Raw genomic sequence first — 23,879 nt, forward strand, 5'->3', positions numbered from 1 at the left:
TCAAATAAACTATGCGTCTATCCAGGTCTGGAAATGACTATTTTTGTGTGAGAAGAGTAACAGGAAGACAAGTGAGTTTCTGACAGTGGATGGTTAAACAAAAGCACTTGTGATCAAACTTATCACATCAAAAGTTGAACTATTTACTTTCTTTGTCATTTCAATAGACTTTGCTCCCCCATTGGATCATCAACTATCTCAAAAAGAACTGGAATGAGTTTACATCAATAGTCAAATAATCCAACAAGGGAGCATGATTGTCCAAGTGAGGGACAACACTAATACTAAAACAAGGCCACATTGGGATAAAGATTATTATTCCTGTACCAGTAAAAATACACTTGTACATTTGCTTCATTGTTCCTGTATCATTGTATTTAGGTACAATCTGAGGTATACAAAGTCACATGTCTCTCATTGGTAACCTTTATAAAGTCCGAGTACTTGTCGCAGTATGGCAACTGGGATAATTAGTTTCAACTTCCCGTTCTAGAAATAGACTATATTGATCCAAGCCTGAATGGACTTTTTCCTGTAAAAAGAGTGAATATCCAAGCAGCTTGTATTGGTTTTCATACCCTCAAAAAGCAAAACAACTCTCCACTACCTACTAACCTACTGGTACGCGTCCTCTACTAAATTGGTCAGGTGATTTATTTATTTTTGAAAAATATTTATTAGAGATTTATGGTAGTTTATCATATAGTCTTTAAATTTATTTGAGTTTATAAAATTGGTCAGCACTAGATAACAAGTTCCCTAGTAGGAACTAGGATACACAGTTTTTGTTCAAGCTCCTAATTTGGCAAGTTTTTTTTATCCCTATAATTCAGCTAAGTCAAATGGGCTCTTAATCTTCTTCTTCTTCTTTTTCATTTAGTAGCTGGAATATTTCAAAAGAAGTAATAGAGTCCATTTAATTCCTTATTGCTGTCAAAATAATTATTAGTTGTCTTTGTTAAAAAACCACAACAACAACTTGCTCACTAATATGCCACAAAGTAGGATTTGAGGAGGAGTATGCACATACCTTAACTTTACCTCACGGGTAGAGAGGGTGTTTCCGATAGACCCTCAGCTCAAGGAAAAATCGTCCAATGCAGTCCAAAAAAAAGAAGTAACACAAGTACAAGAAATATCAAATAGTAACAAATAAATAAATAGTTACATGACAATAACTACAACAAACTTAAATAGTAGTCTAAGTACAAAAAAACAACCGGTAGTAACAAATTTCAAAGGACAAAAAACTACAGGAGCAATACTGCAATTGTTAGTAAGGATGGGTAACCAGACAATACACTGTTTGCACGCCACAACCTCCCATCTGAAGTGATCATGTCTTAGGTAAGTTGAAGTTGTGTCATGTCTTGTCTAATCACCTCTCTCCAATGCTTAATCATTCATGTATCATTGCATCTAGATACAAAATGAGGATCAGAAGGTCGCATGTCACTAATTGGTAACTTTTATAAAGTCTGAGTACTTGTTGCATGCAGTATGGTAAGCGGGATAGCTAGTTTCACCTTCCCATTCTAGACTTTTTCTCTGTAGAAAACAGTGGTTATCCAAACAGCTTATGTTGGTTTTCATGCCTCAAAACCGAGCTTTAACTAGTTTTTTCTGTTGATTGGTGCGTTCAACAGATTCTTGGACCTGTTGGTCGTGCGCTCTAAGTATTCTATCCACATCCATTGGTTTTAATTCAGATGGAAGTGGACCAAAATATTGGTTGTCTTCCAGGAAGTCATGGCCATTTGATTCTGCAGGTTCAATAAGTTGGTTCTTTACCTTTGAGTTATTGCCTTCCCCTTTTGCTATTTTTTCCTTTTCAGACATCACCCATTGCACATCTTTTAGGATCCGTGCCTCGTGCTCTCTTGGTATGCCCTGCCTACTGGTCCCTTTCGCAGGTAAAAGAGTAGATATTTGGTCATTGTCATTCCCCTTAGCTGTTGATCCCTTTTCAAGCCTCACAGGTGTAACAGCATTGAGGATTAAATCCTGCATTTTATCTGATGGAGCATGTAGTGGACCTGATCACTTCTTCTTTCCCTTGCTATCATGGTCATCATGAATTGGTTCTTTTCTGCTGGACACCTGAAAAAATGCAGAAGAGTTTGTTCCTTCTTTTAGAACACCTCCTGTTACATATTCATTTTTTTTATCAAGCTTATTCCGGGATTTTGCAAGGGGAAGGAGTCGTCTTCTGTCCATGTTTCTCTCCAATGGTGCATTAGCTTCATCTACTTGAATTGCCCTTATCCTATTGCGTACATACTGTTGGTCCCTTCTTCCCATGATTTCTGTCTTTTTTGCATAAAATTGTGCACTGATCTCTCTGCAGGGGGGACATTGTGGCAAACTTGAGGCATCACAAGCAAATGGTTCTGTTGTGAAAAACTCACTCTTAAGAGCAAGAGCTGCAGTCCCTCTATATTCAGCTTCTATGGAAATTAAAGTGTCCATTAGTCTAACAGCAGCAGCAGGAACATCATGAAAGGTCGCCTCGAGATTCCTCCTATAAGGCTCTATTGGCTTAAATATCTTTGCATTAGGCAATTTGGGTTTTTGCCAAAAATCATCAGATGGAGAACCACAGAGCTTTAAGACTTTATGCAGTTGCTCAACTTCAGTTTTACCAGGCATAATAGGCTTGCCAGTAAATAGTTCACCAAGTACACAACCAACACCCCATAAATCAACTCCAACTCCATAACAATTTGATCCAAGCAAAAGTTCCGGTGGCCGATACCAGAGAGTCACAATATTGCTAGTCAAGGGAATGCTTTGTTCTGGATCAAAAAATGTTGACAACCCAAAATCTGCAATTTTCAGGATACCTTATTTGTTAACTAATTAGCAGGTTAGAAGTCTTTATATCTTGATGCAAGATACCACAGCTATGGCAGTGATTAAGCCCTTTAAGCAGCTGGTTCATGTAACATTTGATTTCAGGTTCAGAAAACTTGAGACCTTTGTGTTCTTGAATTGCCTTGAGATCATATTCCATGCAATCAAAAACAAGGTACAAACTGCAGGACAATTTCTAGGTGACTACACCTTCCAATTTGATAACATTCGGGTGATCACAAGGCCTTCTCAATATGATGATCTCTCTCGCCATAAAGATATGACACTCTCAGGATCAAGATTGTCCAAACGAACTTTCTTCAGAGCAACAACCTTATTAAGCACAGTATCTCGAGCCTTGTATGCATTACTGTAAGCTCCCTGGCCAATCAAATCTACAAACTCAAAAGCATCAGCTCTTCTTGGAAGCCATCCATTTAAAGCATTACCAGCAGCTGCAACAAGCCAATTAGGCCATCCAGCAGCAACTAGGTCACCTTTAATGCCTTTTGGTACTCCTCTGCTGAGTCTTGTATTCGGTTTCCGTCTCCTGGCATGAAAAATTTCTTCTGCCGTAAATGTCTCAACTCCAACATCTGAAGCTTTTGTTCCTTCATCTGATTCATCTCGGATAGTTGAAAATATTCTACTGTATCTGAAATCCATAGTTTCCAAAATGAAAACCAATTTAAAAAACTAGTTTCCTAAAGATTTGGTTAGATACCAAGAAAACAAACATTCGTAGATAGTTGACTTCATAAAGCAATAATGGTTGGCTTTGTAAACAAAGAAGTGTCCTAGAAATCATCAATTTGGTACAAATATAATAATAAGAATAATTTAGTGAAAGAGACAAAAGGTTCTATATAGTAGCTCACCGGGGAGAGTAAGAATACCTGAGTTTTGTTTGGTATAGGAACTTCTTAGATGAGTACATTTAAGATGCACTGTCTTTGGTAGGTTGAAAAGAATTTTTGAGAAATATATTTGTGTAGAAAAACAAGTATTTTTCTGAAAATATTCTCTTGACAAATGGTTTCTGATATTAAGTTGGTCAGTACAACAACATACTCTATATTGGCAATTGCATCAAGTTTAAAGATTCTATATGTTTGCTTCATTCTTTCTGTACCAATTGCATCAAGTTAAAGATTCAATCTGAGGCACAGACGGTCAGATCAAAGATGTTACAAATTGGCAACTTTTGTGAAGTCTAAGTACTTGTTGCAGCATGGCAGTGCGTAGTAGTGTTTTACAATGACAGCAATGCTTAAACTATAGAAGGATGTTGCTGATGAATTTTTAATACTTATCACAACAGATATACACTATGAAAAGCAGACGAAGGGGTCGGTCGGGCTACAAGTTACTGGGATGCATCAATGAATCTATCGAGGCAAGCCATTGCACGAGAAATTAAAGGGAATGGGTATACAAAATCAAAGTATGACAGCAGATCGCGATCCACGATTTAAAGAAGAAATTTCAAAAAACAAACTTATGAAAACAACTTCCAGACCAACTTAATATTGAGCACTTCAAGAAAAGCTAACTGTATGAGATTACACATTTCATATAGGAAGTCTAAAATCAAGAAGGATTTCCAACCAAAAATCTCTTACTGATCAACAGTCCTGGCAAATAGTTAGGCATAACTGTATCATTGTATCTGAGCCATAGAAAGTCATTATGTCTCTGATTGCTAACCAGACCTTTATAAAGTCTGAGTGCTTGTTGCAGTAAGCGGGATAATTAGTTTCACTTTCCCATTCTGGAAATAGACTATATTGAACCAGGTCCGAATGTACTTTTTTCTGTAAAAAAAGTGAATATCCAAGCAGCTTGTATTGGTTTTCATACCTCAATACCGAGCTTTAGCTAGTTTCTTCTGTTGCTTGGCGCGTTCAACAGATTCTTGGATCTGTCGGTCGTGCTCTCTAATTATTCGATCCACATCAATTGGTTTTGATGTAAATGGAAGTGGACAAAAAAATTGGCTGTCTTCCAGGAAATCAAGGCCATCTGACTCTGCAGGAGGAAACAATTGTTCAATAAGTTTGTTGGAGTTATTACCTTCCCCTTCCGACATTTTTTTCTTGTCAGACATCACCAATTGAGCATCTTTTAGGATCCGTGCCTTATGCTCTCTTGGTAAGCCCTGCATATTGGTCCATTTGTCAGGTAATAGAGTAAATATTTGATCATTAGTCGATGTTGATGGACCTAGATTTGTCTTTCCCTTCGAGTCATGGTCATTCCCTTTAGCTGTTGATTCCTTCCCAAGAATCATGTTGTCGTGCTCTCTGAGTAATGGACCTGACCACTTCTTCTTTCCTTTGATATCATGGTTTGGTTCTTTCCTTATCTCTCTCTGAGTATAATTCACTGAGCCCTCTTTTCTGCTGGACACCTGAAAACATTCAGAAGAGTTTGTTCCTTCATCTAGAACACCTCCTGAGACATATTCATTTGTTTTTTCAAGCCTATTCCGGGCTTTTGAATGGGTAAGGAGTTGTCTTCGGTCTATGTTACTCTTTAATTCCGCATTAGCTTCAGCTGCTGGAATTGCCCTTACACTTCTATCGTGTGCATAATTCCGGACCCTCCTCTTGATTTCAGTCATTTTTGCATAAATCTCTGCTCTGGGGGGGGATTGTGGCAAACTTGAGGTATCACAAGCAAATGGTTCTGTTGTGAAAAACTCATTCTGAAGAGCAAGAGCTGCTGTCCCTCTATATTCAGCTTTTAAGGAAAGTAAAGTGTCCATTAGTCCTACAGCAGCTGCAGGAAGATCATGGAAGGTCGTGTAAAGAATCCGTCTATAAGGCTCTTTTGGCTTAAATATCTTTGCATTAGGCAATTTGGATTTGTTCCAAAAATCATCAGATGGAGAACCACAGAGCTTGAAGATTTTATGCAATTGCTCAACTTCAGTTTTACCAGGCATAATAGGCTTGCCAGTAAATAGTTCACCAAGTACACAACCAACACCCCATAAATCAACTCCAACTCCATAACTATTTGATCCAAGTAAAAGTTCTGGTGGCCGATACCAGAGAGTCACAATTTTGCTAGTTAAAGGCTTGCTTTGTTCTGGATCAAAAAATGTTGACAACCCAAAATCTGCAAGTTTTAGGATACCATCTTTATCAACTAATAAGTTAGAAGTTTTTACATCTCGATGCAAGATACCATGGCTATGGCAGTGATCAAGCCCTTTAAGCAGCTGGTTCATGTAACATTTGATTTCAGGTTCAGAAAACTTGACACCTTTGTGTTCTTGAATTGCCTTGAGATCATATTCCATGCATTCAAAAACAAGGTACAAACTGTACTTCATTTTTGAGATGGCTAAACCTTCCAATTTGATAACATTCGGGTGATCACCAAGCCTTCTTAATATAATGATCTCTCTTGCCATAAACTTGACACTCTCGGGATCAAATGTGTCAAAACGAACCTTCTTCAGAGCAACAAGCTTATTGAGCAAACAATCGCGAGCGATGTAGACATTACTGTAAGTTCCCTGGCCAATTTTATCTATTTTGTCTAAAGTATCAATACTTCTTGGAAGCCATCCATTTAAAGCATTACCAGCAGCTGCAACAAGCCAAATAGGCCATCCAGCAACAACTAGTTCACCTTCTATTCCTTTTGTTACTCCTCTGCTGAGTCTTGGATTCAGTTTCCATCTCCTGGTGTGAAGGATTTCTTCCTTTTCTTCTGCCACAAATGTCTCAACTACATCTGAGGATACCGTTCCTTCAACTGATCGATCCCTCATAGTTGAAGATTTTCCATGACTGGAACCCATAGTTTTCCAAATGAAAAGCAATCTAAGTCTTGTTTTACAACACAAACTAATTATTCTTTCTTAAAGCTTTGGTTACATACCAAGAAAACAAACATTAATAGAAAGATGTAGGAGAACTAAAATCACAAATCAAGGGAGTTGACTTCATAAAAACAATAACAGTAGCCTGAGTTGTAAACAAAAACTTTATCCTAGAAATCATCATTATACAAATACATATTTCTGTCTCCTTGTGCTAAGGTTTTCTTCCTGAAAAAACAAGACAATCCAAAAAAAGGGTCTTCTATTTACACGCTTTTGCGAAGTAGGCTTACCATATAGATGCAGCGCTTGCAAGGCAATTCAGACGACTATAGCAAGATGTAGGTGAAGTATAAAAAAAACTAGTAATAGAATTTGTTGCCAAAAGAACTATTATGTCATTAGTTGAAAATCAAGAGAATCACTAAAATATTAGTTGAGATAATGTTGATAATTTATCATATAACTAAAATCCTACCAATTAAAAATGCTTGCTCTATTCATGTACAAAAATAAGCAAAGTTCCTGTACAAGGAGGGTGGGAATCCTAAAACTAATCAAATTATATGATTTCTAGTTCATTGTTTTTATGATAAGAAGTTATGGGTGCGTTTAGTAAAAAGGAAAATATTTTTCGCGGAAAATGTATGCCAAGAAAATAAGTGGGTTTCTTATGTGATCGGTAGCTAAGCAAAAAATATTATTCTAAATGCATTTATATATACTTTACACAAATACTATGAAAGGTGAGTGCAGGGAGGTAGGAGTGGGGGATGGCGGGAATGAGGGCTATGGGGGTGAAGGTAAAGATGAAGTGTATTGGAGAGTGAGAGAACACAATGAATCAATGTGAAATATCACTGGATCAACTTATCTTCCATACTTTCATTAGTAAAGTCATTAGCCTCACTTCTAAGAAGCTCATTTTCTTAGAGAAAATTTGTTTTCCAAGATACTTGACCAACCGAACATGAGAAATTGAAGAAAATATTTTCCTTCATACCGAACACAGCCTATATTTCATTTGTGAGTTACAAGAACGCTGAGAACAAATTTGGCAAGTTTTAATCACCACAATGTGATCACAAATAGGAGTGATCATAGATCACCGAAAACCGAATTGCCAAATCAAACCCGTACCAAAGTTAACCAAACTTCGAAATACCAAACGCCCACCCCAAGTTAATAACATAAGTAGAGGATTAAGCAACTATTTTCACTAATTAAACACAACCTCGCCAATCATATTAAGAACAACAACATCATTTAGATCTATGTTATGACCAAATAGAAGAGAAAACAATCTTTAAGTTATACATTTGATGTCCTCTCAAAACACATGGTAGCAACAGAATATTGGCTATTGTAAATTTTGAAAACAGGGAAAGTTCTCTTCATCCCTCTTTGCTATCTGCAACTGCTACTTGATCTGTACAATCTAGTCAATGTTGTGAAAACCTGGAAGAAGGGAAGTTATGAAGCCAAAGACAATCATTTGGATCTCCTTTGCAATACCCCACCAGCGGTTGCCACCGTCAGCAGCTCTGGGTTCCACTGCCTGCTCATTCTCACCTACCCTATTTACGTTGTTACCTAGTAGATTTTCATTCTCACCTCCAGGTTGTCCCTCTGCAAGAACAATATGACAAAGAAGAGTTAAGAGATGTTCCGGTATCCACATTAACTCTTACGTTATGAATGCACACATTTCCCAGCTGACATTCCAGACCAACATGAAAGCAACATTCAGTTGATGTTGGTAAATTGACATGGTTAGTTTTATAAAAGGAGGACTAAAATTCTGAAACCTACCCAAAAAGAAAGGCACCAAGTGTCGGTTTATCAGTACTCCAGCCTACAATGTGTTATATCTTTCTTTTGAGAGAATGTAAAGGGTGATGCACCAAGATGGTGCTGGGCAGGACAACAAGGGCACAGTCCCCATGTACATCTAAGATGTGTTTATCTATTTATTGACATAAGCTAAACGGAAGTACCTCCAGCTGCAACATTGTCATTTCCTTGCCTTCCAGCACCTGGTACATTATCTGCCCTGACAGCTGGCCTAGGTGGTTGAGGAGGTGCAGCAGCCCTCTGCATTCCTTGTGAAAGCCACCGTACCAAAGGTGTAAGAGCTCCAGTTTGATATCTACAATGACCAACAGGAAATATATGGCGTGACTTAACGACAAAGCAAAAACAAAAGACATATTTCAATGAACACAATCGTAAGATCCTGTTTGGATTGGCTTATTTTTAGGTGCTTTTACGCCAAATAGTTTTAAGCACTTTTGTAGTCTTTGGGTAAGATAAGAAGTGCTTTTAAGCCAAAGAACAAAAATAAGCCAAAAGTCGTAAGTTAAAGATTCCTAATATAAGTCATTAAGTTATAAGCCTATCCAAACAGGCTCTAAGTTCTCCCTCTTTCATAGGCAATTCAACCACAATGCAAATTATATGATTTTATCATTAGAAAAAACTAAGAAACGAAAAATATGGAGGCATTTTAGCACTAATTCCAATTTTCCCATGTTCGGCTGTCAAATATTTTGGAATACACTTTCTCCAGGAAAACCAGCTCCTTAAAAATGAGAAAAATAAGCTCCCTAATGGAAGTAGGAAAAACAAGCTCTACTAGTGACATTCCACATTGATTGTTTCCTCCCTACACTCCAAATGCACGTCATCTTCACTCCCACCCCATAGCCCTCATTCCCCCCATCCCACACCCATACCTCCCGACCCCACCTCCCATAGTATTTGTCTAAGTTATATACAAAGGCTTTTAGGATAATATTTTTTGCTTACTTACCAAACACAAGAAAAATTAGTAGGACCCACGTATTTTCCTAGAAAACATTTTCCTTCAAACCGAACACACCCTTGTTCAAGTTGGTTACTGTGGTACGCAAACATACCTAATGGGGACAGTAAACAAGCATAAATGGTCGGGAGAAAAGCTAGAGGGTTCACCTTCAAGACAATGAACAATTCACTTTAGTGTTCCACAATGGAGCAAAGAGAGAATGGAAAAGGAGACCAAAATGCACCAAAAGAACTATGCCCAAGAAAGGAAACCAAGGAAATGGGATGTGATAAACTATAAAAATCAACTGAAGATCTGAATGCTATTTAGGAGAACAAAACAAATGTAGGGACAACTTAGCTGTTTTCTTTTCCATAGAAAAAGGAAACTTTAGTTTATCTTTTAGTATATCCACATTCTCATTGATATTGGTTATGTTGCAGAACTTGACGCGTCCAAAAGAATTCTTAATTGTCACAACAACTTTCTAAGACCAAATTGTTAGTATTTAATAAAATGAATAAGCAACAACTCAGTGTAGTCCCATAAGTGGGGTCCGGGAAGGGTAGAGTGTACGCAGACTTATCCCTACCTTGTGGAAGTAGAGAGACGGTTTCGAAAAGACCCTCGGCTTGAGTAACGCACATCACAACAAATAAAATAAATAAATAAAAAGGAAATAGAAGTGATCATAATTGACAAATACTTACAGGTACACAAGTGAAGCTAAAAACACAAGCAGAACAAGCCTCTGTCTTGATCCATCTTGATTGAACAAAAAAATCACTGCAGCCAGCTTCAAAATAAGCAAGAGATCTAGCTGAAATGCAATTTGAAATCTTCTGACAACTATTTGTCGTTGGGGTCCAAGCTGTTGCTGCTGAGGCTGCTGCTGTCCCATCTGACCTTGCTCCTCACCTACAGCTCCATTTTCTGGAATACTAGGTCCACTGTCAAGAGCAGCATGTTTTGTTTTTTAATTTTTGCAAGGAGAGACTAATAAGGCTCTGCTCGAATAAGTTTTTTAGGGAAGTAGCCCTTTTAAGAAACTAGAAAGTATAACTTCCAATACTTCCGGCTTAAGCACTCAACATCGGGGCTTCGTGTTTTGTCAGAGTATGAAGGCAAATGAAGGGAATAAAGATATCAATAACATGACATGCAATTGATTGGATATATATACCTACTAGTTTCCAGGTGCATGAGAAGTAAGTATGGCTTCATCCCTAGTATTTTAGGTTGATGTCATTTAAGCAGATGATAAGTACAACAATGGTAACAAAGAACTATGTATCTTCAAGCAACTAAGAGGCATGAACACCAAATAGAGAACAGAAAGAGAAACGAGCAGAGTAACATCTTTTAATTTGTTGATCAGGTTAAAGTAAAAAAGTGTTATTTATAATCAGCAGCAAAAAAGCTGCTAAGTATGTACAGGAAAAGGTGCTAGTCACATAAATCATTTCCAGCACAGTACGACACCACATTCAGGAGTTCAACCTTAATGATGATATAATGCCGCAGACCAGAATCTGAGACTTGGCCAACATGAAATGTTACAGGAGTTCTTCAAGGAGAGAAAGCAAAAATGAGAACTGTTTACTGTGCATCTATAAAAAGCTTTTACCGTATTTTGCTACAGAGAATCAAAAAAATTGAAGTTCTTTGATTCAAATAAATAAATCACAATCACAATCTTTCTCCCTCCCTGCCACAAATGATCCAAAAACTTAACTGAATACTAAGATCAGTTACTTGCCTATTAAAGACTAACAACTATCTAACATAACTTTTGCAGAGTTTAAGAGAACTGCCTGAGAAGTTTAAATGGAGCGACATGGTCAATGAGGATTAATGTAGCCAACCCTAACTTGGTTGGAATTGTGGCATTGTAGTTCTTTTTGCTAGTTTAGACTTCAATTCCAAAATATAAATTCACAAGTCAAAGGGGTGTCAAACATTTCTAGCATAAAGAAGGTGCCAGAATTTAGTGAGTGTATTGCATGTACACAAAAAGCTCTGAACAGCAGATTTGTAGGTTTACCAAGAAATACTAAATCATCCTCATTCCAACTTAAATGGTCTGTGACAGGTAAGTCTTGTTCTTTTTGTCATTATTATCATTCTATTTATTTTTATTTTCCTACTCTTGGATGATTTTTAAAGGAGGTTGGATATTCTAGACTGCAGCAACTTTAGTTACCATGTTTCCATTGTCTAGCCAGAAGTGTTAATCCGCTGGTGCTATGGACTTGGAGGAGCTTTTTTAAAAAACGAACCAAAATTGGCTAAAACGCACTTCTACTGATGCAGCAGAGAATTTCTTAAACACATGACATGTTGTACTCCTGAATAGAGAACTTCAGCTACATGCACAAATCTACAATTCTTGCTACATCAGATATGGAGTCAAGAAGCTGAGTACTAGGCAGATACAGCTATCTAACTGAATATGATGCATTAATTCAAATGGAACAATGGAAAATAAGGAAACCTATTTAATTCATGTGTTGTTCCATGCTGGAAGAGAAGTCAGCATGCCAATTACAGAGGCTAAAGATGATGATGACAACTTATACATCAAAAACTAGATCTGAAGTCTCAGGGACACTTACGTAGGTACAGCGTAAGTAAATGGAATTAGAGTGTTTGGTGGAAACCCTGCATATTGTCCCATAAAAGGGGTAACAGGTACAGCATAAAGGCCTGGTCCATGGTTCAACTCCTCCTGGATTGGCTGCATACCAAGAGATCCAGGAAGTAGTGTAGGATACATGGCTTGGAGCATCTGATAATTCACCATCGGTGAACCCTGAAATGATGGGAGCTGTAAAAACAGATAAAAGAATTAGCGAATAACTTCTCAAATGCAAGTAAGTTATCCTACTGAAAAGGAAAAGTTAGTGGCTGCAAATATCCAGGCTCTCAAAATTGCAAAGGCATTTGCCTACCAAAAGGTGGCCAGTAAATCCTTTTGACATCAATGGGCATAAATAAAGACAACTCGCATGACTGTCTTGTTAGGCATCGACCAAGACTTATAATCCTACCAAATTCAGCAATTGTCGTGAGTGGTGCAATCAAGTTCATAACAGAGAAGCATCTTTTGAATTAACTCTTCCAGATTACCACTCCATTAATCTTCACTTGATGCACGCACCCCTAAAACCAGATTGAATGGTAAGGTAGGAATTGATGAAAAATCATACTCTAAAAATGGGATTGTGGTCCACAAGTTGGATAAAGAAAATTCATATAATTGAATAAATTGGGGGAACCAAGTAAACGAAGAATGCTACAAGCAGTTTGGATAAACGTATCCAGTTGTATCTTATTTTGTATGATTAAACATATCTAAATGTAGAAGTCAAAAAAAGAAGATATGTGAGTGAAGTGGGAGGTATAGTGCTAAATGAGCTATTTCTTGGGTCTTAAATTCCAAAGAAGTGTCAGGCTGTTCGGAAACTCCCTTCACCTCAGTGTGCAAAATTGGTTTTAAATCTCAATCAGTATCCAAAAGTGACGGATAACCAATCTCTGATTTACCCACTACATCATGGCTATAATAAAGAGTGCAACAAATTAAAAAGAATATTCCAAATGGAATCGCATCCACGCATATGAAGCAAAAACAGTCATCGATGCATCCATACATTATGAAAAGCAAGAAGGACTCAACATTAGAAAGACAATTTAGAATTTCTACATTTCAATCTGCAATGTAGCTCTCCCAAAGACACAGGATTATGCAACTAATCGATAGCATTTCGTGGCTCTGGAAAGTTAAAAGGACATCTTTTTTTCCTGGTTTAGGGTAAATACCAAGTGCGGGTAAGTTTTTACCTCTTCCCCCACTCCCACCAAAAAAACATTTTTTGTCCTTTCCTAGATAAGATAGATTTCCTTTTTAACGCGTCTAGTGATTCAGCACATGTTTAGCAGGTCCATGTAGATTGAGATATAACATCCTCCGATGTGTAAGCATGACATTGACTCTTACCAATTTTCGAGCTGTAATTAATGCTTTACAAATAGAGAATGTTGGATGCTTGATAATGACATCAAAAGCAAGCAAACCAAGAACCTATAACTTCATTAGGGTTATTCAGCTACCAAGACATTGTACTTCTCCTCATTATAGCTTACTTTCACTCACAGAAACGTGCTAAGGTACATGTACAACGGACATGTGTGTAGGGTTTGTTTACAACAGACATTAATTTTTCACTTCCACTCACAGAAACAAGCTAAGGTATATGTACAATGGACACGTGTGTAGGGTTTGTTTACAACGGATATTAAATTTTTCACTTCCACTCACAGAAACATGCTAAGGTATATGTACAACGGACACATGTGTAGGGTTTGTTTCCAACGGACATTAATTTTCCACTTCCACTCACAGAAACGTGCTAAGGTATATGTACAACGGACACATGTGTAGGGTTTGTTTCCAACGGACATTAATTTTCCACTCACAGAAACGTGATAAGGTATATGTACAATGGACACGTGTGTAGGGTTTGTTTACAACGGACATTAATTTTTCCCTTCCACTCACAGAAACAAGCTAAGGTATATGTACAACGGACACGTGTGTAGGGTTTGTTTACAACGGATATTAAATTTTTCCCTTCCACTCACAGAAACAAGCTAAGGTATATGTACAATGGACACATGTGTAGGGTTTGTTTCCAACGGACATTAATTTTCCACTCACAGAAACGTGATAAGGTATATGTACAATGGACACATGTGTAGGGTTTGTTTAAAACGGATATTAAATTTTTCCCTTCCACTCACAGAAACATGCTAAGGTATATGTACAACGGACACATGTGTAGGGTTTGTTTCCAACGGACATTAATTTTTCCCTTCCACTCACAGAAACATGCTAAGGTATATGTACAATGGACACATGTGTAGGGTTCATTTACAACGGACATTAATTTTTCACTTCCACTCACAGAAACGTGCTAAGGTATATGTACAATGGACATGTGTGTAGGGTTCATTTACAACGGACATTAATTTTTCACTTCCACTCACAGAAACGTGCTAAGGTATATGTACAACGGACACGTGTGTAGGGTTCGTTTACAACGGACATTAATTTTCCACTCACAGAAACGTGCTAAGGTAATTGTACAATGGACATGTGTGTAGGGTTCATTTACAACGGACATTAATTTTTCACTTCCACTCACAGAAACGTGCTAAGGTAATTGTACAATGGACATGTGTGTAGGGTTCATTTACAACGGACATTAATTTTTCACTTCCACTCACAGAAACGTGCTAAGGTAATTGTACAATGGACATGTGTGTAGGGTTCATTTACAACGGACATTAATTTTTCACTTCCACTCACAGAAACGTGCTAAGGTATATGTACAATGGACATGTGTGTAGGGTTCGTTTACAACGGACATTAATTTTCCACTCACAGAAACGTGCTAAGGTAATTGTACAATGGACATGTGTGTAGGGTTCATTTACAACGGACATTAATTTTTCACTTCCACTCACAGAAACATGCTAAGGTATATGTACAACGGACACGTGTGTAGGGTTTGTTTACAACGGACATTAATTTTTCACTTCCACTCACAGAAACATGCTAAGGTATATGTACAACGGACACATGTGTAGGGTTTGTTTACAACGGACATTAATTTTTGACACGTAAAAGACATTGAACTCCAAAGATTAAAGCCCGGAAAATGACAAGAGAGGTTATTCCAGTGGCGCACGAACATTCCACTTTCAACCTAGAATCTGGGATCAAATTGGGAAGGCACAGCTGTCTTCACTTGGAAGAGGGTTCCGGGATGAGGTTTTACTGTATCCCCATCACACACACACAGAGAGGAACTTCAAATCGCATACATCTTTCCTACTTACACGTTTAGCCCTTATCAACAACTTTAAATAGACCAAAGATCAATTTTTTTATAATCAACACCAGTTTTTTTTATGGAATTCCTGAATCGTAGATACATTGAATATACAACAAGGATTCTTTAAGCCAAAAACATTAACATCAAACTACATACCCTAATTTTCCACCAACAAAACAAAATTCTACTTTACATCCATCATAAAACGAGAAGGCAAAAGAAGGAACTCCATCTAATTCAGAAATATCACACCACTAAGAAAAAAATTAATTTATTCAATTCGAGTTCATACCCAACAAACAATTTCCACAAAAAGTCAATTCTTGAAATCACCAAAAACAAAAAAAAGTAACTTAATTGAGAAAATGGGCACCTGGGGTTGTTTCTTGAGGGTATCTTCTGGAGATTTTTGATAAGCAGAGGCAGAAGAAGACGAATGTTGTTCCGAGGTTGAGCTGAGATTTTCATGTTTTTCCGCCATTGAAGCTTTCTCAATTTTCTCTTCTTTTTTTGCTTCTATTGTTTTTGAAGATCGGAGTATAGCTCACCCCTTTTTTTTCAATAATAAATGTTAGTCTAATTTTGCTCTCTATTTTTTAGCTACGTATTTTTTCACTATCTACTCCAATAGGAACAAGCCACGTTGTTTTATTTGGTGAATCATCTAGCAATGTTTGGAGTATAAATAATTTTCTTCATTTTTTTCCTTTTAAATTATATTTTTGGAACTTTACATTAGAAAGTTACTAGTATTTGTTATTAAAATTAATGGAACACTAAAGTATGACGGATCAATGTTAAGTGTTAAAATATTTCAAAAAAAATATTTAAATTTATTTCTATATTTATAGTTATAATTTAAGGTTTTGTGTTTACTTCTTTAGATTTTAATGTCATGTTATCTCAATTATAAGAGTCATCGAAGATTCGAGGATCGAAATGTTGAACTATGACGAATAACTTGAAGCAGATTGAAATGTTATATAGCGTGTAATAATGAATCAAATGAAGCAAACTTTTGTTAATCATCTTTTGTTAATCGTCTTTTTAGTGGAACAATATTTCTTAACGGTCTAATTAAGAAATTATTGACTGCTTGTACAAAACTTTTGGCCTAGCAAATACTAAGACCACCTGTTTGTACCATAGCTAATTACTTCCTATTGTAGACAAATAATATTGCATATCTAGGTGTTACGATCTAAAATTCAAGATCACTACGACACTAATTCATCGGCATGTAAGTCAATTCTTCATTCGAATTGTGTAAAATTCAATTATGTGGAAGTAAAATCTCAAAGTCTATGCCTTTATAATAGGGTTAAAGTGCAAAAATAACAAATATACTATCTTTTAAAAGCTTAATACAATTATTTTTAACTACATATTGTTTTTGATATGTTGGATTAACTAAATGAACCCATCGGCTAAATCCACATTCATCACTAATTGTATATTTTTGGCATTTCTAAACATTCTTGTAGGATTGGTTAGTGTTCTTGACATCTCAAGTTCAGCAAGTCCATAATAACAAAAATATATAATCATAATTAAGTTTTTGAAAAACGAAAAATATAAACGAGCAAAAATAAAACTAAAAAAATTGAGTACTAATGAAGGATATGCACGAGTCTGAAGAATGACAAACAGAAAAAGTAACCAAAAAAAAAATTGTAGAGGAAAAATTGAATGAGAGGTAAAAAGGAGCTCAACTTTTAATCAACAATGGTGTTGAAATAATTGGGAAAGAAGATGATTGTTATAAATGTCAAAAGTATTGCTATTACCTTTTCAAAAGGCCTCATGCTTCGAAAATGAGTGTATCACACGCACATCATTTAAATATGCTTACATTGGATGAGCATGCAACCTCTTTTAGAAAAAATTATCTTATTTCATTGAGTTATTTAAATATGCTTACATTGGATGAGCATGCAACCTTTTTTAGAAAAAAATATCTTATTTCATTGAGTTTAAGTATTCGGTCGATAAAATAGTAAAATAGAAAGATCAAACTGACAAACAAAGTCAAATACAAAAATCTCTCTTGTTATTTCAACTTATTGAAATTTACTTATTCATGCATCATTCTCATTGAGGTAGATTTAACTATAGGGATGGCAATGGGCAGGCGGATGCGGGGCGGGGTGGGTTTAAGGCTATATGGGGCGGGACGGGTTTTAGGTTGCGTGGGACGGGGAGGATGCGGGCTAGATTGAAGTGAGTTTTTTTAAAATTAATGTGGGGCGGGCGGGTTGATGTGATTTTATGTGGGTTCAAACTTAATTTTAACTTTTTACATGTTATAAGAGTGATAGAGCAGTATTTATTAAAATAATTTCATTAAAGCTAATAAAATATTCAAGATAATAAATGAAAATGGTTCAATTAAAAATAATACGATTTCTTACATTATTCCCACTTGACTTCTAAAAAATAAAATTTTAAGTCACTATCCTACTAAATTAATACAACTTAATGAAAAAATGAATTTATTTTTATGAATTTTATTTTTAATATCAAACATAACTAGAAAAAGAAAATATCAAAAAAATTATGCAGGGCGGATTCATGCGAAGCGGGTCTATGCAGGACGGGTTTATAATGAAAAGAGTTGTTATGTGGGACGGATTAAAAATTTTGCGAGTTAAGCTCAACCTGCACCATCCCGCCCTACACCTCCCCATTGCCATCCCTACTTAACTAACACTTCGAAAAATATTTCACGCTACTGAAATAATTTCTTAGGATAGTAATTATTAGTAACACTCTTGTTATTTAAGCTTCACATTATCTTGTGCTAACATACTCTTGTTATTACATCTATCAAGTATCTCTTTCAAGAGGCATAATATCGCCTCACAATAGATGATAAGCAGACCGACAGAAGAGCTGAGACGGTGATGATATCGCTGACAACAGGTTAAAGCCATGGCAATAACACATCAGACATAAAAGCAAACAGCATTAAACTAAACAGGCTGATTATTTTCCAGATCATACAGTTCAAACACCATCATAAATACATAGATTTTTTCTAGGTAGGCTGAGCATTGAACCACTACATTGAACAAGAGCGCGGATTGAAGAACTAAAACCCCAATCTCCGATCTCTGTAACTTTGCTTGCTCGTCCTTCATGAGGTAAGCAGCTTCTTATGTTTTCCAGGTTTTCAAAGAATTTACAAGGTTACTATGCCTGCAAAAATTCAACAATATATACAATTAGGGTGGTATTAAGGTATGTATAACTAATGCATAGACATCCATGATACTAGTGATGCAACGAGTTCTAATCCATGCATGGTTGAAGGCACAATTGTCCCTCAAAACCTTTTCCACATCCTTCCCATCATATTTGTGGAGGATGTTTTTGAAAACAAAAAACCAAACATTGCATTAGGGTTGCGGCTGCAAATTTCCCTTGTCATAAAATAAAATTAAAAAAAAACATTGCATTAGAAACAACATAACTCAACAAGCATTACTAATACACCATATTAGCATTATTCTTGTACACCCAACCAAACGACCCCTTAAAGAAATGCACATCTTACCACTTTTTATGATAAACCAAATTGTATTATCAAGACCACAAATCTTGTTTAAATTGTAAAATATAAAGTTTGCCGGCTGCAGTTCTCTGATCAGTTCAAGATCCAACAGACTTTTTAATCCCCCCACCCACAACTCAAAAAAAATAAAATAAGGGAAGACACATCTTAAAGGTATTGCCTGGAAGACTAGGTCAACCAAGAAATGCCTTGCCTTGGCTTACAAAAGGGAATTTCATGAGATGTATCAAAAGCCGCTAGGATAAAATGACTCAAAACTAGAATTGATAGATTAAAAGTAGATCCCTCTAGACGGAATTGAAAAGTAGATGCAGATCACAAAATGCAAGTGTTGATAAACAACTTACTACAGAAACTCACTACACAGACAGGTCATTTATCCTTCGTCCTCAGATTTAGAATCATAGTCCGGGTTGTCCTCAAGCTTCACCTCCACTTCCACCACGTGCACTGGGGTTGGGAACGCAGGCCCTGCAAGAAGGAAGGAATGCTAAGAATATCATCAATGTTGCCATTACAACTATACCATAGAGCTGCTGGATAGGTTCACTGCTGTATTTCCAAGTACAGCAGCAACTCTGATCCATTAAAATGTTGCCAGAGACAAATATAACTAAATATTGAGAGAATTCTTTTCATTAAGGGCATCTTTGAACTCCACTACTTCCCCATCTCCATGAGGAATCAACCTATTTAAACACATATAGCAAAAACACCACATTCTCAAGACAAAATAAGAGACATCCCAAAGAGCATGCAGCAAGTATTCCAGGTGAAGGAAATTAAGATTTGTTTTTTCCATTTATGATCCCACTGGTTTCAATACAATTAGATTTCAGCTATTCTGCTGATGAACAGAAAGTTTCCACCTGGGAATCCTCAACCAAATGTGTCTTTGTTCCAATCGCCGTGTAAGCTATACAGAGGGATAGGCTGGTCCGTTTAAAGAGAGTGAGTTTCTGATCATAATGACTACCTAATGTCGGATTTCCAGTTGTAGTTCCTAGTTTGGGGTGCCAATAGTAGTTCAGTCGTCCTTCCGCTTACACAAGTCAATATGGGTGCTTTTCTGCTCTACTTCCCGAAGGGAGGTTGAAATCTGTTACAAAATAAGCTGCTCTTCTTTCATAGGCAAATGTACTTGGTGCTTCCATATGTAGAGAATGCATTTAGCTCTTCATGACCTTGCAATGCGACTTACTAGAAGAACAAAAGTTCATCAAATATATGAAATAGTATAATGTAGCTCCCAACTAAAGAAAATAAACTTCCTTGTTTACTATTCTCTCTGCCCCAATTTATGTGGCACGCTTTCCTTTTTAATTTGCCTCAAAAAAAAAATGTCACCTTTTTCTAATTGGAGACAACTTAACTCTAAATACTCTTTTACCCATAATGAAATGATATTTAGCAACATAAATGTCTAAGCTTTGTTTTCAACCACAAGTTTTAAACTTCTTCCCTACTTTCTTAAACTTTGTGACGGAGGGAATACTTCACACAACTCTGGAGAAAGCTTATCCTTATAGTGTTTAATATCTTTTCTGAGTTTGGGATGCTGCATTAAGATTCTATATCTCATTTGGCACTACACCATGCACAAAGCTATAGTTGGTTTAGAACCGCATGCGATTTCTCTAAAATAAAAGGCTAAGACTAATAACTGCCCCACGTTCACTTAGCCCTTGGGCTACAATTTGATTGAGCTTCAGGCTTAACATCCACACAGATGATTGCACGCACATATCAAAAGTTTATACATGCCCCAATAGGCTGGTGGATCCAAATTCAGGAATATCTATTTGGTTATGTAGATACAAATTCCTCACACATTTTTCTTGCAATCCAATAAAATAAATCTATCAGCTTGGCCCTATTATACAATAATTTTAAAAAAAACAATTCCCACGCAAAACATTCTACCAAAGCAAACAAATTTTAAACCATTTTTAGGGCGTTTGGGTATTGTTGGCAGTTTTTGATGATAAGCATAAGTAGAAAATTCAGATGTTGATAAGTGAAATGTAGAAAGAGCCAAGAAGCAAATCACTTGCCTCCCTAGAGATGATCTCAATTGTTTTTCCAATTGCGTACAATAAGTTTATGTTGGTAAAAGCATCTTAATCGGTTCTACTCACCAGCCCTCAATCCTAAACGAGTTAACACCAGTTATATGAATCCATGACATCCTTTGTAGGAATCATGATTAGCCTATTAGGAATCTCCTTGATCTAAATTCTAAGCTAAGGACCATCTACACTTGCATACTCGAAAGACATCAGCTTTAGGCAACCAGTAACCAAAATAGGTCTTAATACCATTTATAGAGCATATATATTACCTCAAAATAGTATCTTTACGAGCTTAAAACAAGTAAAGTAACTATTTTTACTTCTCAAATATCACCCAAAAAAAGAAAAACAATACTCCCTCAGACGCTCCGACCCAAATTACCTATCAATTTACAAAACCAAGATAGAATTTAAACTGTAAACTAATTTATAAAGTTCCAAAACAGCTTCTTAAAAGCTAAAACATAAAAACCCATAAAAAATTGTATATACCTCCAGTGAAAAATGAGGACGAGGGCCATCCACGAACACGAGAAACCGACCTCGATTCATCCTCTGATAACAATGATGAAGCCGATAAAGAAGAAGCAGAACCAAAATGACTCTTCACAGCTGCCATCTTCCCAACAACCTCTAGTATCCTATGAGGATCAAAATCACCACGATGACTATGTATTCCCCCAATCTTCACATACGGTTGTGGAGGTGGGACCCAGTAAGAGGATCCAGGCAAGAAAGGTAGCCAATCTGGAGCAGAACGCCTCACGATAACCGAATGGATTACCTCCTCCAACTTCTTTACCCCACCGTCCGATCCACTAGATGAGGAATCTAGGTCGATCTCGATTAACTGAGGGTGAGGTGGTTCACCTTCACCGTCACCGGATCCGCCGCCGGAGCGATTGGAGTTTGAACGGTGCCGGAGAGTGAGGAGAAGAGGTGGGGAAAATACGGGTCGGGTCAGAGCTCGGGTTCGGGTTAAGGGATTTGAGAGAAGACGAGCCATGAGAAAAGGGGGATTTTTTTGGTTTTTGGTAGAAGAGAAAGAAGAGAGATGAGTCAATTATAGGTAAGTGGTTTACTTGTTAGGCAGGTGGAAATTTAGAGAGACACTGTTGACGTGGCAGTCGTCGGTGGTGGGTCTCATCGGGTAACGGGTAATAATTCTTGATTTGGATAATAATAACTTTCGTCGAAAATGTTAATAGCTTAATTGATTGGTTAGTTAAATTTTTATTCCGATTAATGAACATCCATTTCTTTCTCTTTTCATCTACATACGGAAGATATTATTTAGGATTCATGAATCTGTTTGATAGGTGCAGATTCTAAAATATGAAGAACTATACAAAATTGAATAAAAATATCATTTATTAATAATTTGATTTTTAAAATGATAGACATCTCTATCATTAATAGTTTAGTTTTTAAAATATCTTTATGTACTTTTAGATTAAAAATATCTTCTTCTTTTGTTTAAAGATACATTTTTTTTCTAATAAAAATATTATAACTCACCAACCTAATATTCTGAACAAAAGAAGGTTAGTGCTATAAAGCATAAGAGACTTTTAAATTTGAGATAATTACTATATTATAATGTAATTTAAAAAGTTATATTACATGATTTAGTTGGTATCCAATGCTTATCTAAATTGGTCTAATTCCATATTTTTCTCAATAATGAAGTTCCATCATTACTAACATTTTTTTTTTCACAAACATATATCAAATATTTATTTGTTATCTTCTACCATAAAAAAATTGAATAGATTCAATTGCATTTTTTTGATGAAATTAAATATTTATTTCAAAAATCATCTCAATAATTTACTTTTGATCTATATCTCAATCTACTTATCAAATATATTTATTTTTCACCTTGCTTTATAATAAAACTTTGCTACAGTTAACAACATATTCTTATTAATTAATCTTTTACAAAACCAATAAAGAATTGATATTCCACCATTGTTGAAGTTTTAAAAATTTTCACAAATAAGTTATATTTTTAGTGGGCATTTGTTGCAAAAGATCGATTACATATTGAAGGATCTAAATGAAATATAGGTGAGCTAGTGAAGCTTTTGAGGTGTTTTTGAATGAATCTGAATGGATACTTAAACTCAAGAAAGAAAACAAAATCAGTTTTTTTTATTACAGCATATATATATATATATATATATCTTGTATATCAATTTTATAAAAATAAAATATTAAACTTTTGTTTGTCGTGGTATTGAGCTGAATTTTAGGCTAATTTTTTTAAAACGAAATTATTTTAAGTAATATTTTTTGAGTATTACCTAACACCTTGTTTGGATGGTTGTTACATGTTGTACTATATTGTATTATATTGTATTGTTAATTTAAATATAATATTTGTTTTGATTGTTACTTAAATTCTATTGTATCATATCATATCGTGTAAAAATTCATCCTTGGGTAATGATGAAAAGACTCATTTTATGTAACGATCGATTTGCTATGATCACGTCGTTACCTTAATATTTTCTACTCATTTTATCTTTATTTATTATTTAACTAGTAAAATTAACCGCGCAAAATTTAATATCACAAAATTTTCGTTGTTTCAAAATGAGAGGAAATCTCTCTATTTGTAGACAACAAATATTTATTCTGCCTTGTCGAAAATGTTACAACTATTTGGAAAAGTTGCAACCCTTCAAAAAGGTCACAACCTTTCATAAAAGTCACAACCTTTCATAAAAATTACAACTTTTTATAAAAGTTGCAACTCTTCATTAAAGTCGCAATTTTTCATAAATGTCACAACTTTTCATGAAAGGGGAAGACTAGTTTTGGAAATAAATAAATT

The 23,879-nt window shown here is 35.9% G+C and overlaps 3 protein-coding genes and 1 pseudogene across 3 annotated transcripts; all 4 read right to left on the minus strand.

Moving 5' to 3' along the window:
* Positions 1-2,040: 2,040 nt before the first annotated feature.
* On the minus strand, positions 2,041-3,519 carry LOC102593419 (probable serine/threonine-protein kinase At1g54610; annotated as a pseudogene).
* Positions 3,520-4,569: 1,050 nt separating this feature from the next.
* On the minus strand, positions 4,570-7,013 carry LOC102593745 (probable serine/threonine-protein kinase At1g54610). The gene has a single exon (XM_015315391.1). The coding sequence runs from the start codon at positions 6,665-6,667 to the stop codon at positions 4,715-4,717; it is 1,953 nt and encodes a 650-aa protein (XP_015170877.1). The 5' UTR covers positions 6,668-7,013; the 3' UTR covers positions 4,570-4,714.
* Positions 7,014-7,883: 870 nt separating this feature from the next.
* On the minus strand, positions 7,884-15,968 carry LOC102588312 (uncharacterized). Its single transcript, XM_006361583.2, has 5 exons — positions 15,768-15,968; positions 12,110-12,321; positions 10,205-10,444; positions 8,686-8,837; positions 7,884-8,317 (listed from the first exon to the last, which is right to left on the minus strand). Exons 1-5 carry the CDS (start codon positions 15,873-15,875, stop codon positions 8,127-8,129), a joined length of 903 nt encoding a protein of 300 aa, XP_006361645.1. The 5' UTR covers positions 15,876-15,968; the 3' UTR covers positions 7,884-8,126.
* A 2,349-nt stretch (positions 15,969-18,317) lies between these two features.
* On the minus strand, positions 18,318-22,096 carry LOC102588642 (uncharacterized). The gene is made up of 3 exons (XM_006361584.2): positions 21,533-22,096; positions 19,316-19,439; positions 18,318-18,592 (listed from the first exon to the last, which is right to left on the minus strand). The coding sequence occupies exons 1-2, from the start codon at positions 22,044-22,046 to the stop codon at positions 19,345-19,347; spliced, it is 609 nt and encodes a 202-aa protein (XP_006361646.1). The 5' UTR covers positions 22,047-22,096; the 3' UTR covers positions 18,318-18,592; positions 19,316-19,344.
* Positions 22,097-23,879: the final 1,783 nt, after the last annotated feature.

The sequence above is a fragment of the Solanum tuberosum genome, unplaced genomic scaffold (assembly GCF_000226075.1).
Source record: "Solanum tuberosum cultivar DM 1-3 516 R44 unplaced genomic scaffold, SolTub_3.0 scf00358, whole genome shotgun sequence".
NCBI classification, from domain to species: Eukaryota; Viridiplantae; Streptophyta; class Magnoliopsida; order Solanales; family Solanaceae; genus Solanum; species Solanum tuberosum.

Excerpts from the sequence above, each read along its gene's own strand:
- LOC102593745 (XM_015315391.1), bottom strand. The coding sequence starts at position 6,667 with ATGGGTTCCAGTCATGGAAAATCTTCAACTATGAGGGATCGATCAGTT.
- LOC102588642 (XM_006361584.2), bottom strand. The coding sequence starts at position 22,046 with ATGGCTCGTCTTCTCTCAAATCCCTTAACCCGAACCCGAGCTCTGACC. Across the intron at positions 19,440-21,532 it reads GTCCTCATTTTTCACTGGAG|GGCCTGCGTTCCCAACCCCA; the intron begins GTATATACAATT and ends TCCTTCTTGCAG.
- LOC102588312 (XM_006361583.2), bottom strand. The coding sequence starts at position 15,875 with ATGGCGGAAAAACATGAAAATCTCAGCTCAACCTCGGAACAACATTCG. Across the intron at positions 10,445-12,109 it reads TTTACTTACGCTGTACCTAC|TGGACCTAGTATTCCAGAAA; the intron begins GTAAGTGTCCCT and ends TGCTCTTGACAG. Across the intron at positions 8,318-8,685 it reads TGACAATGTTGCAGCTGGAG|AGGGACAACCTGGAGGTGAG; the intron begins GTACTTCCGTTT and ends TTGTTCTTGCAG.